We start from the raw sequence: 16,200 nt of genomic DNA on the forward strand, positions 1-16,200 counted from the left end.
AAAATGAAAATACTAATATTTTTTGGTTGTGTAAGAAATTAATATGATTTATAACCTATTAAATTAGTTAAAAAACGTCAATAAATAATTGAAATAATTAAATTTACGGAAATATCGAGGATGAAGTGCTTCCAACCACAAAATGAAAAACAAAGAATACGTACACTAAAGCCATCTATGGAGCAAAATCAGAAGAGGCAGAGCTAGGCGAGGATGAATTCCGACAGACAGCGCTTGAGCGGCCAAAGTTTGTACTACAGCCATAGGGAATTCCTTCCTATATTAATGCGCCAAATATGATGAAAAATAAATAGCTGTCAACTAATTATCTTAAATAGCTAACAAAAATGTCACTATTCATCATTGGGTGCATAAAATTAATGATAAATAGATGGTATGGAAATAATTATCTTAGTAATAGGTTAAAAAAACCTACTTTTGAGGTACTTTATGAAAAAATATAAATAATTTATCACAGGTCCTATCGTTGTAGTTTATTTCCAGTAGAAAATGATTTTAATGTTTGATAAAAATTTTACCTATTTGAGCAAGTATTGAATAGACAGTGTAATTAATTATGCACCTCACATGACTATTCTATTTGTAATATTTATCCAATTAAGTGAAATGCATTAAACTTAAAAAATTCTCTGAGCTCGGGAGGGGGTGGCGGTTATCCCCAAAACTCCCCCTCACTGTGCCACTGATTGGATGCATCTACCGAATTACAATCTCTTTAGTATCTTTTAATGCTTTGAAGGAAATTCCAGCATTATATCCAGGGCCAGATTTAGGCTATATTCCACTAATGAGGCTTTTTCACATCCCATTTTTAAGTTTGTAAATTACATTAGACTTAATTAAAATATATCATTACACTGATATATATAAATATCTTGAATAAAACCAGTCGTGGCTTGCCCATAAGGACTCTCGGATGCCGTCCCTCCCAAAGATTTGAAAAAGGAAAAAAAATTAAATACCCATTCAATTGTAATTATACAGCTATTAACCAAGGTGTTTTTTCAATCGCATACATGGAAAATGTAGGAAAAACGTGCTAAAATAGTGTGAGAAGTTCGCATTTGTAGCTGCGGGGTGCTGGCCAGAACGTCCCAATCCATCACCATGCAGTTATATGAAGAGTGGTAGAGGTGGGAGCTGCTGGTGCTATGACACGTCTAAGCTTGTGTCTTATGGAAGTCCTGGGATACCGCCTGAGCATACTCTGAGCGACGTGTCTAGTGAGTTGACATCGCTGCACCGCACGGCGGCCATATCATCTTGGTGTTGCAGAATACCTTGCTTTGGCGACCAGTTGACTTATTATGTGTAAATTTTTAATGTAAATAGGCCTAGTTGTAGTTGAGTTAATCAAGTTAGTGATTTTTAGTGTTTTGATGTTAGTGATTGTTTTATGTATTAGTGGTCTCTAGGTTGCCTGAAAAACTCACTAAAATACACAAAATATTCAAAAATTTTGACCCCCCGGTGGAGTGTGCCCCTCCCAGCATTTGACTCACGAGCCGCCACTGAATAAAGCATGTTATGGTCAATACTAACCTTCATAAAAAATGAGACATAGACGACAAAAAAAGTCAAGAACACTTCTTTACACATTTATTTTCAGCACCATATACAGTACTTGCAACAATAACTAATCAAACGTAGCATAAAACATTTAAAAAGAATAAAATTCAAATGCATAATGAAAATCTTTGACTAAGAAAATAAAACACAAAAAATTATTATATTTACTGTTTTCATTAATTTTACCATTTTAGTCTACCAGATATCTAGAAGTGTACGTCTGCCCTTTGTGCTGATTGAACCAAATTATTTTCATGAATAACTCGTTTCTCTTGCAAAATTCTACTTTTTTCTCTCCCCTGTAGTTCTGCATTCCTAGTCCAAATTCTCCTATTTCATTTCCATCCCTCCCTCCCCGACCGAGGCATTCCAGTTCCCTCGTACTGCTTGGTTTTTCTTGCCCTGGGTTTCCCTAATTATGTATTTCCTCAAGCTGTTCATACACCTCATCTACTTCTTCCTCCCTGTGATTGCTAGCATGCATGTTGACTTGAACCACCAAAAGGTTGGTGGGTCACGCCTCACTTTCTACAACTAGAATTCAATAGCTTACCTGATCTATACCAACCACTCTCTCACCCAGCTTCCCGTTTAATACTTAAGCTACTCCTTGATGACTTTCCCCCTACCAATAAGATAGCCCTGTACCCATCACTTACATAGCTCCAAGACATCTATTCTCCCTTTCTCCATTTCAGTTTTGATATTTTCTGGTTTGTACACCAGTACATAATTGTCCTCACATTCCATGTACTTACATTTGGCTGTCTTCTTCTCCACCTTCTTTTATGATGGTGATGATAAATCTCTGCAACCATTTCATGTGTTGCCAAAGTTGAGGACCACGCTACCGTGAAGGATACCCACCTTCTGCGGACCGTTTCCCATGTGATGATATCCCTAGCCTCATTTGATTGTTCTCCATAATTGCAGAGAAGAGATAAATAGAAGGGTATCCCACTTCCATTCCAACTGCTTCCTTATGCGGTTCAAAAATTTTCCCTGCTTACTGTGTGCATGTGCCTCCCCAACCATGTTTGGCGTATGAGAAGTGTTGTAAGAGCTTCAGTCAACCTGGGTTCTAGAAGGAAGAATTGGGCAGAATATCAGCTGTTTGGGCTTCGGCCAATACAGTTCCAAGTTTTCTGCTTATTCTCCTGGCCCGGAACTATGGCAGGGTGGAGGGGGCATGTGTCTCCCAGGTGGCAGATTTCAGAGGGCAGCAGAATTTGAAGAGTTAATTTTTTTAAATTATCTATTTTTCTAATTGAATTATTGAACGATAATTATGAATTTAGAAATAATGAAACAATAATTTTTAAAATTCTTAATAGCAAACATAAAGTGAGTAATTTCAACTACCTCTTTGATTAATTACAGCTTAACTAATACCAACTTTCTGAAAAAGATAGCATTGTGATGTACATGTTATATTTTAGTGGAGGGGAGGGAGGAAGCTAGGGGGAGAATTAAGGCAGGGGGTTCAGCCCTTCATCTTCTGGAGCATTTCTTCTCTTCATGGGACTTCCCCCATCTACCAATTAATTCATCCACCTAGAGTTTTCTCTCTTTCTAGCCCTAACAGCCATGGGTTACGGACCTCATCTCGATAACAATTAAGGCATGTTGTTCAAGTTAATTCACCTCATGATTAAATTTCTTCTTTTGAATTTCAGTTTGTAAAACTTATTTCAAAATACTCATTGTTAAGTTTTACAAGTATATTGATTAATTTATTGTTCTATCATTCCTTACCTTGGTATATCTTTGTGTAGTTTCTGTCTCCACATGTTGTTCACTGGCAGATGTAAAGAGTTCTTCGTGCCAGGGCTAACATTTAAAACCAAGGGTTATGACTATGCTATGGCCATCATGGACCTAAACTGAATTACAGGTAAAATAGTAATAAAAGCTTATATTTTATCTAGTGTTAAAAGAATGGAAATCTCCAAAAATTTCATTACATTTGGACTGCATTTCAAATTACGTAATTGGAAAAGCTAAATCTCCCAGTAACAACCCCCTAAAACCATTGATGCATCAGCCACTGTTCACAAGCAAGTATTTATTGATTGAATCAACTCCAAAATACAGTTACTGATGGAATTAGTTTGAATTTTATATCATATATAAGTTATAAAAATATTCGAATGCAGTGCTTATAAAGACATGAAAGGGATAAGACACTCAGATTGTTGCATCAGTACTATTAGCTGCACTTAGTAGTCATTGCAGATAGAGTTACTACAATGGTACCTAGTCTGAGTTAAATCACATTAATTAAAAGCCTTCTTTATATGAAAATCAACTTAATAAATTCTTTATTGAGATAAACTGTGTGCTTTACATTAAAACATATTTTCACAATATCACAGTATTTATTCATGGACAAAAATATGCTCAGCTTCCCTTTATTACAGTATAAATATGATACAAATAAATAAATTTTCAAATGGACGTGGGACATTTTGTGATTAGGGCTTGAGTTAATCAGGGTATGTATAGTCTTCAGGTTGAGATTCATCATTCCTTCCTCTTCACTTCCAGCAATTGTGGGTAATTCTCAACTATATTCAAAAGAATTCCATCAATATATGACCGCAAATCCGAATTCACCTCTTGCTGTTCTCGAAGTGTGTTCCTCAACTGAAATACATAGAAAGTAATAAAAAAAATTAATGAACAGGTCATCAACAATAGAAAATAATATCAGATATCATAATCATGCGATGATGTTTCAAACCAATATTGCAACTATACACAGATTCATAGCAATTGGCACATAAACTCTTGAATTTACACTGAGAATACCAAAGCCATGCATTTCACTATCAGTAAATACCGAGGTGTGATAATCATAAAATTAGCCTCCCATTCTCACCATTCTGTTTGCTGTGGTTGTGTATGTATAAGCCACGTAAAAGCTTATTTACAGAGGAAATCACCATATGACTCTTAATACCTACATGAAAGTGTCCCTTTCGACTAACAATCTCCCTTTGACTTACTGCACACTTGTGCTTTCATGGCTAGTTGTTTGAGCATGGGCTTCAAGTTCATGGGCCTTTCCAGTGATTATAACTCTCTTGAATCTTAAATTATTCAGGCTGAGAGTGAGTTTCAAGGTGGATGCCCCGTAAACACATGCCATACTGAATGAAGCCAAAAACGGCATCAACAAGAAAAACTACATTATCCTATAGTCTATTCAATAAATGTTTGTGGGCAAGCTTTTGTGAGAGCGCGGACATTCTTGGAAGTCTTCGCTCATGGGGTAGGGGTAGTATCGAGAGAGGGTGGAGGAGCAAACTTAACATTGCCAAATGTAAATAGCCACCCTACTTGGTCACTGAAAACGTGCGTGTCATAGGTGGCCCCAGGTATTTTGGCCCCTGCACCGAGACAATGTACCTATTCATTTGGAAGGTTTTGAGGATAATCCTTTCACAGAAGCCCATGACATAGTCAGTTACCATGCTGAATGAAGCACCGCTTTTGAAAGACATATGTACTCCTCCTCGGTGGAGGAGGGGTAAAGTCCTTGCCTGCCAAACCAAAGGTCCCGGGTTCGAGTCCCACCTGGGTAAGTTACCCTAATCCAGGGCATGGATGTTTGTGCACAATTCATTTTTAAATGTTATCAACCCCAATGGAAAGGCCTAACAGTACTGTTTACGGTGGTGTGTGAAACAGATAAATAACGACATACAAGGGGAATGTCCCACCAATGTGAGGTTTGGCAACACTGCTCCACCAGCAGATTCATGATTTTCACTCGACAGAGGCCTGAGAGCGGCTGACTGAGGCCACACCTGCAGTTTGCTGATCGGCAAAGGAAAAGCCACATGTCGAGAAACATTCCCTCCCATCACCCCCACTGGCTTTAGCCACACCAACTCACCCACAAAGATAACATTAACAAAGAATAAGCCTTCACTACCAAGGAGTAATCTAATTAATGAAATGCATATTTACTATTGCAAAAACTTTTAAATTGCTACTCCAATTTAATGTATCATTATAATTTGACTATATATTGATGATGATTTCAAACAAAAAGTCACTAAAAACCTGTATCTAATCTAAGGAAGTACACTCCCTCACATTTTCACATCCCATTCTTACGAAAAATCTCAAAGTTTCATCATTTAGAGCTCACGAAAAATCTCAAAGTTTCATTACTTAGAGCTCATCATAAAATTAAAATAAGCCAAGCTATCAGATTTTTTGGAACTATATGCGTATAGTTGGGACCAGTGCTTAATTTTGGCTGGAACATGCTGGAATGGCATTTTGGCAACTCTCAGAAAACATACAATCGTGTCAAAAAATTTCATCAGTTTTTTTGTAATTGGTAAAACATGATTCCTCACCGTAACTTTTATCACAAGGTTAAAAAAATCAGAAGTTTAACGAGGGACCTAATATTTGAAAATTATGTGGATCAAATGTACTGGCATTCATTCCAGTGCTTAAAGTTTTACAAATTAAGCCCAAGTTGGGACCCTAAATAATGCACCAATTTCCACAGCATTAGCTCATTCTAAAAATAATGGCTATAAAAGATATACATTTTTTCTTTTGAGATGTTAAAACTTCAGAATATCTAGTTGCATTTTTAACTAATTCTAAACCATCAACAGAAAATTGTATCCCATTACTATTGTACACGGCGAGAGTGACAAGTATGTATTCCAAGTGATCCATTCCAAAACATACGACCATTAATGTACATCATACATGCAAGGGTATCAAAGTACTTGTAGACAAGCTTATGAAGCCAATAAGTAAATAAACCAAAAACAAGAAATTAGGCATATTCATTCTACAATCATGCAAAATAGGTAAGCTAGCATAATGTTACCAACTCACTTTTACCATCCTAAATTTGTTAATCAGTTCATACAAAAAAATTCTATCATGCAATACTAAACTAGAACCACCAACAATACAACAATAAGTAGATTAGGAACTGTTGATAAGATTTTCTCATGCATTTTTATGCATCAGGGGTAACATAGGGTTGTCATTTTATCATAAATGTTCTGCAAATATGTACATATATAGTACACAAATCTTGATAAGAGATGATAAGATACGTCATTTGGCTTCAAACTATCATGGTGTAGAAATTTTGTGTACAAATGCATTAATTAAGATACCATATGTAAATTCCATGATCATAATACCCGAACCCAATATAATTGAAAACTATTAAACTATACCTAAAACTGATATAACTGAAGCTGAGAAATTTAAATCCATAGGAGGAGGTAGTTGAATTATATCAAAGTGTATAGGTATTTTAATGTGACTTGTCAAATTAAAATTCAAAGGATTTACATAAAAATAGGACAACTTCAAAAAGAAATGGTGGTGATTTCATTGTGTAGTAACTAATGACCACAGTCCACCGTGAATAGTTGTAATCAATCGAGAGGGAAGTCAGCATATGAATGTCTAGTTACTGGAGTCTTTGCAATTATATTGAGGGTACATATAAAGAAATGAGTTGTAGAAGAAACTCATTTTCATTTTGACTGCTTTCCACAATGACATTTTCATTGGAACGAAGGATGGCCATCAGCAAAAACTTTAAAAGTCAACTGAAGAAAATTTTCTATGTTGGAAAGTTGAGTATACTGGAAATACAAGAATTTTTAGGCCTTATAAAGGCCATCAGTGAAGAATGGACATCTTGCGGGCCACGGCTCGGGTTAAAAACTCCATAGTTGCCTACGTTTCGAAGAGCATGTTGCTCATTGTCTTCAGGGCAATCCGACTCAGGTATCGAACAACTGTGCTTATATATATGATTGCCCAAGAGTCAAGCCAGATGTGATTGGTGGATGTGCCAAATGATTGGATTCCAGCTTGACCCCTGCATAATCGTATATGTATAAGCCCAATTTAATCAATCCCTGCATCAGACTGTCCTCAAGACTATGAGCAACGATCACTTCAAAATGTTGGCGATGATGTTTTTTAAACCTGAATGGAATCCTGAGAGACATTCACTGCTCACATAAGCTACAGACTCTAATTTCTTTAAAACATTTTCTTTTTTATATATTGACTAACAGGCCACCTGGCCTTGCTTGGTAAGGATAGTACCAGAGGAGTCGGAAACTTGAACCTTGGAATTCATAGTCCATAACAGTATTTCGTTTTCTCTTTGAGCTTGTCAAGAGTTGCGCCTACCCGGCAGGATGTCCAACTGTAGAAATTCAATGACGAAAAAACTTAATGACGTATAAAAAACTGTAACAAGAATACGACGCAAAGGATGAGCTGGATACAACCAAAAGTAAAACTATGGGGTTTGATAGCATGAGATGCACCTAAGTACTAATTTTGGTCTAAATCCAAGCAGCCGTATGGATATGCATTGTGGACAGACAAACAAACGTCCTCTTTTATATATGTATATAGATGGGTGGTGGCCAAACATGTAGATATGGTGGTATCCATGCAGATGTAGACACTTTTCAGATAGACACAGAATGTAAGTCAACCACATAAGTGGCATGCCCAGAAAAGTTCTGGGCCTTGCTCCACTGCCCAAAACGTTCTACCCCAGAAAATTTCCGTTGTCAACTTGTTGTCCAGTCCGTTCAATCATGAAACATTACTGTGTCAATCTTACTAATTTGTTGGTAATTCATAATTTGGCTGAACAGTGTCTCACCTCATTAATCAGCTTAAAGTCCCCCATGTGTAGTTTTCAGGTATTATCAGATTATTCAGAGTACTACCTTGGATGAGTCGCGTCAAGTCGTATGATCAGTTGCGTTACCCTGAATGATGGCCAAAAGTACAGCAAAGACACTTTGCACCGCTAAAGAGGTTCAGTGATTGTTATAATAAGTATAAGCATAGCCAAGAGAATTAAGAAGAAATGTACATATAGTTGTCGACTGACTGTACCGTACACTGTCAATGCCCGTGAAACAAATAGCAAGATTTTTTGGGTAAAGTGAGAACTAAAATGTTGTTTGTAAGTTCTGATACATAAAATATTACATTACAATGCATACAAAATAAATTAAATATTATTTAATGGAATAAAAGGCAGTAAATATGTTGAAGTTGACTCAAAGACACGATTGCATTATAAAGTCAGTCAGAAAGGTCAGTTTAGTCAGGAAGATTTGAGTCAGCAGTATGAAATGAAATGTTTGCACACTTTGTTTGATTGTTATCCTACCTTTTCTATGGTGATCTGGTCCTCTGTCGAATCAACCACAGACTGCCAAAAGAAAAAAATGTCAGAATCCCAACAGGGTAGTCCACTTCAAAACTTATAAATTAATATATGCACGTAATATTCATAATTATATAAAAATATCACATAACAACCCTACCGGTACTTAAAACAAACCATGCCATTGTAACAAGACATGAAAGGAAGTCTTCAATGAATATGTTATAAAATTTGTTTGTGTACCCTTAATTCTATAAATGTCTCCCATTTAAATAGAGGCACAATGAAAATTATATGTAATATTAATAAAAAAGCATTTTTTGACCTATTTTAAAAGTCACATACGTATAATGCATTGCCCAACAATGGAATTAAAACTAATATTCCAACAATATGCAGAAACAATAAAGCAACCTTCATAATTAATTTGACCCTGAAATATTTTTATGTTAATTCACAAGAGGTATGGCTCCCATGCAAGCCCACCCATGAGTGAATTTTCTGGAGAGCTTATTAACACTGCAGGGACCCTTCTCATGCCCGAACCAGGGGCGGATACAGCATCAATTTTGGGGGTGAGAGGGTCGTGGGTCATGACCAGGGTGAGGGAAATATGGAATACTCCCCCCACCCCTAGAGAGAGGGGCATTTTTACAGTAGGGAGTGCTATGCTCCACAATGAATATAAGTCAAACTTCTCTTATGTATTGGACTGGTGGCTATGTACTGGTATATACATTCCCTTTACTCCTTTACAAGGATACACGAAGTATTTAACTAATTAAAATTAAAATTTTTTGATAAAATTCGGGGTGCATGGGTGGGAGTCATTACCTCCGTAACCCTCTCTCCCCTTAATCCACCCCTGCTCTGAACCTTCTATTAAAAGCATAGTTTTCTCCCAATGCATAATGTGTGTTTGTTAAGCATTGCTACATTCCAAAATCCTAAAAAAAAAACTGCCAATCCATGGTCACCTTACACAACTGGTAATAATATTTAAGACGAATAAAGCAATACTATGACAAAACTTCATTAAAAGAATGGAATATCAGGCTATCAAAACACTGATTCAAATACTATAACCGGCTGTTATTTAGTTGGGATTTCATGTATTCCATCAACAAGGAAAACCCTAGATCAGAAAATTTCAACCCAGCAATGGTTTGGGTAGGAGGTTAGAGATAACAGGGAGCCCTATTTAACCATTGGATCGGAATGCCTGTTAGCAGGCCTGTTTATTTGACTAAAGAAAAACAGATTTTGAATTCAAGCGATGCATTTTGATGTATTCATTTCAAGTGGTAAATTTGAAAACCTTACACAGGACCAATTTTTTTATAAGAATAAAAAGGTTGCCTGATGAAAATTTTCCAGGCTGAAAAAAGACCCACATGTGTTGCGATACCTCCACTATAAAACAAGCTACAAGTGCACATTTAAACCAATCAAGTGCATGAAAAATAAAAGCAGCCCAAATAAGTGATCATCATGAAGAATTTTGCATGGTCTACTTTAGCCTGTATTATTAATTCACATTTTTCTCTGATTGACTGATGCCCAAGTCTTTTATCTTTTTGTTTTCAATAAAATTTTAAATATTTTTTAAATTATGGAATCTGTAAGGCAACCCCACCAGCACCTCTAGTTCGAGTCATCTGAAGATGCAGGTGGGATTGCCAGCAAAAATGTTGCCCTCAGACACCAAACATGGTAAAAACCCAGAAAACATGATTACATCAAACATTAACTGTGGAAAAACTAATTGTAAGAAATCCATAAGAATTATCACCAGAATCGGCAGTAAAATATGGAAATATTTTTTGAAAAAAAAAAAATTATGCACCAAGGAGTACATAATAAAATGGAATGTGTGAGGCACACAAGTAATTTCCAATGTCAATTTTTTGAGCAATGATAATGAATTTGAAATTTTTGCAATGAAAATCTTTGCAATGACATGATATGGGCTGAATTGACTCAAATAGTGCGCAATATGTACTGGTATATATATTAAATTTTTAAGAGGTGTTTCTGTAAATAGCAAGTAAATATGAAGAAAACTGTTTTTTTGAGCTTGCTGGGTATTGTTCTTGACTTCCATTTCGAAATTGTAGAGTATTAAAAAAGAAAAAATATCTTTAGCTAAGTGAACCACAATATTACAGGAAGAGGAATAGCTTTTACTATAGTTTTTTTAAACTAATTATGTTGATATTTCTGGGAAAAAACTGATTAAGAATAAGAAAACTAGATTGAAAGAAAGATTCAAGACTAGGGCCACAAATATTTTCATTCTTCAGACCATTACACACTTCAAAACTGCATGATGTCACTAACAAAAGCTTATAGCTGAGTCTTACAAACCAAAGCCCCATTCTAAATATAACTATATAAATAGGCAACCAAAGCAGTATTTATTAAGTCCAGTGTATTATCATGATTACCTTTCCTTGGTCTCCATTAGATGTGCACAGCCTACTAAAAAATTTTCCACCACCACAAAATAACAGAAAACCGGAAACAACACTTAGGTACTCGATTACTGAAATTTACTTCGTTAACACAACACAAAGACTAGGTATGTTTAGAAAAATGAATTATCTATGCTTAAAACTACCTAGAAAACTAAAAAAAGTAGCTATGATACTGACAACCACAAGGGTTTCTAATCATGTCAAAAGGTCAAAAATTTCTAATTATGAAGAAATGTCTACTCTTGCACTACAGGAGGCAAACAAAATTGACATTCATCCACATAAGTGTAAGATAAAAAAACCGTCAACAAAATGTTTCTCTAAATTGAAACTTTGAACCATAGAAAAAATAGAACAAAATTTATTTCTGATACTTGGAAAAAGTAATGACTGCTCTCTATGGACTGACTTCTACAATCCTCCTATAGGTACTTCAGTCATGAAACACTTTTAAATATTGCAGAAAATAATAGGCAAAATGTGAGAAAAAATGTTATATTCATCCAAAGTTTACATGGCAAAAATTCTGGAAGTCCAACTATTTTTTCTTTTCCAAACTTAACCACCTAAAAACACTAGTATTCTAAGTCATGGATGTAAAAGAAGCACAGAAAGTATGACTTGGATACCAAAGAACTTCTAACATGATCATGAATGGTTTATCCGTCCTTTTTGATAATTCTTTTTGCTCATCACCCCATAGTATGCTAGAAGCTGAAGCTCCAATTCAATTTATCTCCATACTGATGAAAATTCTCCAAAACTAAAATCCACCACTGCAATCACATGAACCAGATGTCTTAAGATGGTAAACTAACAATCAAACTAATCACCCACAAGTATTCATGCCACTTTGGACAGAAGTAAATTAACTTTCAACATATGTATATACATTTAATTATTTCTAGTACAGGAAATTGCTGTAAATGGCACCTGTGCACTGAATTGTTGTGAAAAGCTGTGACTACTGATTAATCAGTGTGATTCTCAAGGGGTAGAAATATTAATATTTATTAAATCGAGGCCCTTAAAGTTTTCATACAATTTCAGAACTGAAAACTACCTATACAACAGAAATTTATCAAGTTTTCACTTTATTCACCAGAAATTAGTGGTCAAATATGTAGATCCAAATGATTTTATGCAGGCCAACAAACGAAAGACATGTGCTATTAGAACATATGAAGATGTGGGATTCATACTGGTATGGCAGTTCGAGTGTTGGCTTCCCATCCTGTAAACCTGGGTTCTGCTTTGTGGAGGGTACTTCAAGTACAAGTGCTCCATCTGTTGGATGAGACTTAAAGCTGTGGTCCTAACTATGCCTTTCAAAGGGTGCAAAGCAAATGAGATTGCAGCCAGGTTCCTCTCCACCATTCCTTTCCTATCCTTTCCTATTGTCAAAATCAGGGGTCAGAAACCTTTAGAGATGGAAGAGCCAACAGGCAGGCAACCAGCTGCACAGCTACAATTCGACGGTGCTTAAATTTGACTTCCGGCAATGTATTTAATTGTCCAAATCAGGGAAGCTTTATCCACACTTCTTCCTACAATCATGCTTTCTATCCTGTTTGCAATATTCTTTCGAGTTTTGAAAATAAAATAATATTTAATGCCACAAAATTTATTACCAGCGAGTGTTCGTGTTGAAAAAAAATATCAGTCTTTAAGAGAGCTTTATATCCACATATATTAACAAATTGTTAACATACCTTAATTTAATATGAAATTCTCAATTTTAAATTTTGCTAAAATTTTAATAATACATACTAAATACTTTTTACAATACAATTTTTTATGTACCTAAAAGGGCATTAGCGAGTTTTTCTAAAATAAAACAAATAAGAATAATTATAATTTCTTGTGCATGGAACTTGAAGGATGCAATTTGACATCTTAAGTGCTGCATGGAGCTCGCGATCCACAGGTTGCCGACCCATGGCCTAAGACGTAAGTTACCCTCCACCAAATACTCATCTACCTGTCCATATCAAACTTTTTTCGTCTCTCTTTTTCTCCGTGAATTTCTTTTAAAGAGAAATACGATTTTTAGACACCTGCTTTCATAAAAACTGAGACTGCACACACCTAACTGGTGGTTTTTTAAAGTATACCGGGACTAGCCGCGGTGATAACTTTTTACGGGAGTCACCCGCAATGCACAATCGTGCAAAAGATCCACAGAGAAACAATCATTCGCCTTGACTGGGATTCGAACCCGGATCCCCCGATTTCCGGTCGAGTGCTTTAGCCAGTTAAGCTATCGAGGCGTCATTCTTCCCTGTGGATATTTGCGGACACTACTGGACAATCCACAAATATCCACAGGGAAGAATGACGCCTCGTTAGCTTAACTGGCTAAAGCACTCGACCGGAAATCGGGGGATCCGGGTTCGAATCCTGGTCAAGGCGAATGATTTTTTCTCTGAGGATCTTTCGCACCTAAATGGTGATTGAGATTGTGGGGATGAACCACAATAAGACCACAATTCCTCACCTCATCTTGAGACATGGCCTCCAATTCCGCAGCCAGACTGTTGGCTTTTTCCTCTTCTCCAAGCACACCACCCGATCTTGAGCCAAGCAAGAGTGTCCTTCCCTGCTCAAGACCCAGGGTCAACAGTTGGGCTTCCAGCTCTTCGTTCGCTTCTCTCAGGGCTGAAATTTAATGAAATATTAATATATTTTCACTAAAATATTAACAATACTTAACCCTAACACGGGCAAGGTGAGTCTCTTGGACTCATCGCATCACATTTTTGAGAATTTTTTTATGTTATTGAAATGTCAGCATGTTGTAAATTTTTTACTTCTTCTAATGGTATATTTCCTATAAATTAGAGTAATTCAAACTTTTTTCGGAATTAAAGCAACTTAGAAATAATTTTTTTCCCTGAATTCCCACAAATCCGGGCAAGGTGAGTCTGTTTGCACGAAATGTAAAAAGTAATGTGCATTTTATAAATATTTGGTTTGAATTGTCAAAATAATGTAAAATTATCACTATGTACATGTAACGATAAATATTTGGTGTATTATGTAGTGTAAACAGAAACAATTAGTCAAAAGAGTCCACTGTACTCGCTGTTTGACCATGTATGAAATTAATAAGTAATGTAAAACTTTTGTTAAACAAATAATAATCAATTTTGTGTTAAATGATTCTATGGTGCACAATATGTACAGATTGATGCAAAAAGTAATATTTTTCACTGTTTAATAGTTTAAATTAAAGGCAAAAGTAAAAAGGGTCCATTGGACTCACCTTGCCCGATTACGCCAGAAAAATATGTTGCCCGTATTAGGGTTAAAACTAATGCATCAATATTGATTCATATGAAGTCGAAAAATTAAGATATTTATGAAAGTTATAAATTTTAATAGATGAGAGCATAAAATCTTCATAATTATGATTGCACTACCATAAGACATCAATTCCATTAATCCAATGATACACTTTGATTTTGTATACAACATGGAAAGTTTTGACAATAGAACAATGAAGACAAATATGTACTAAATATGCTTGAAGTTGCTGTGCTGTTAAAATGCTGTTAAACAAAATACATTGAGCTGCATGATATTACACAACCAGAACATAAAATCAGGCAATGCAATGGGATTGAATTATGAGCAAAAATTTCAATTTTGGAGATAAAATATGTAACTAATACCGTATAATTTCAAGTATTTACATGATAGCTTCAACACTGTTCCATTAAAATGCACATTATGACTGCAATAACAATTTTTTAAGGCTTAAGCATTTTGATAACTTCACAAAAAAGTTAAGATTATATCCTGGTCTGAAAAGCTAAGCACTAGCAATCTATATACATAAAATTACATGGGAAATTATCTTATCTTATGGATTACAGCAGAATATACACAGCATAATCTGAGAGACATTAGTGAAAAGACAATACGGAGATTATATTTTCAGGGTTTATCCGGTGGAAGTCTAATTCTAATAAAAATATTTTTTTACTTTACTATTTGTGGAGAGGCCAGCCAGTTTTAATAAAAGTATGAGAGTTAGATGTAGTTACCAACCATGCAATGAAAAGAAAGAGTAGAGCTAAGACAAACCTCTATTTTCCTCTCTCAGTGTTTGGACTTCCATATGCAATTCTGCCGTATGAGATGTTCGACCAGATTCTCGCTCTGATGATGTTGAAGAGACTGATGCACTGCGATCACGGAATGTACTTGAGAGTGTCTGAGAAGCCCTCATAGCCTGAGCTTCTGCTTTCAACCTCTCAACTTCAGCCCTCAACTCTTCAACAAGCTGAAAGAATAAGCATTCAATTAGTACTTACATATATGGATTCCATTTTATATTGCAACATTTCAGAAGTCCTGTTCATCAAAAACTATAAGATTTAGAAAAATGAGAGGCAATGACAAGTACATTTTCTTATTACATATATGCATATTAAAATCGAGATATTACATATTATTTTATCCAGGAAGCTGCCGTATAGAATTATCAATAAGAGGAGAGAATGGGAATGAAATTCAAAGCAGAGCATTCAACAAAAAGCATCTTGATAACAATATTGACTATATACTTGAGTCACACAATCTGGCACTGTCGGGACTTGATGCTGGATTTGGGATTTAGCCGGATTCACAGTACATACTATGATAGTAATCCGGGATAATTTGAGTGTCTGCAATGTTTTTCACTGAGGAATTTGATGCGTTACAACAAAATGAGGTGAAATCTATATAATCAGCACCATGCTACCAAGGCATCTCGCTAACTGATCCTGTGCCATTACCAGCAACTCCTCTCCTTCCCAAGACATTGGTAATATCCTAAAATTTTGGCCATTCTGGGTGCACAAATTCATTATTACTTTATATCTTTTCATTGAACTGATTTGGCAATGGGGATCAGACTTACAAAAAATATTGGGGGGCCCT

At 35.7% G+C, this 16,200-nt stretch overlaps 1 protein-coding gene across 5 annotated transcripts in view; it reads right to left on the minus strand.

Annotated features, from left to right (window-relative positions):
• Positions 1-3,882: 3,882 nt before the first annotated feature.
• Positions 3,883-16,200, minus strand: part of LOC124165736 (rab11 family-interacting protein 4B) — a 569,850-nt gene continuing 557,532 nt past the window's right edge. For 4 of the 5 annotated variants that reach the window (XM_046543222.1, XM_046543223.1, XM_046543220.1 and 1 more), the window contains 4 exons: positions 15,361-15,559; positions 13,769-13,929; positions 8,798-8,839; positions 3,883-4,236 (listed from right to left, as the gene is read on the minus strand). In XM_046543222.1, the coding sequence (XP_046399178.1) occupies positions 4,114-4,236; positions 8,798-8,839; positions 13,769-13,929; positions 15,361-15,559 (525 nt within the window). In that variant the 3' untranslated portion in view covers positions 3,883-4,113. The remainder of the gene's footprint in view (positions 4,237-8,797; positions 8,840-13,768; positions 13,930-15,360; positions 15,560-16,200) is intronic. The other variant, XM_046543221.1, reaches the window with a different exon arrangement.

This window comes from Ischnura elegans, chromosome 9, assembly GCF_921293095.1.
Source record: "Ischnura elegans chromosome 9, ioIscEleg1.1, whole genome shotgun sequence".
Classification (NCBI taxonomy): Eukaryota; Metazoa; Arthropoda; class Insecta; order Odonata; family Coenagrionidae; genus Ischnura; species Ischnura elegans.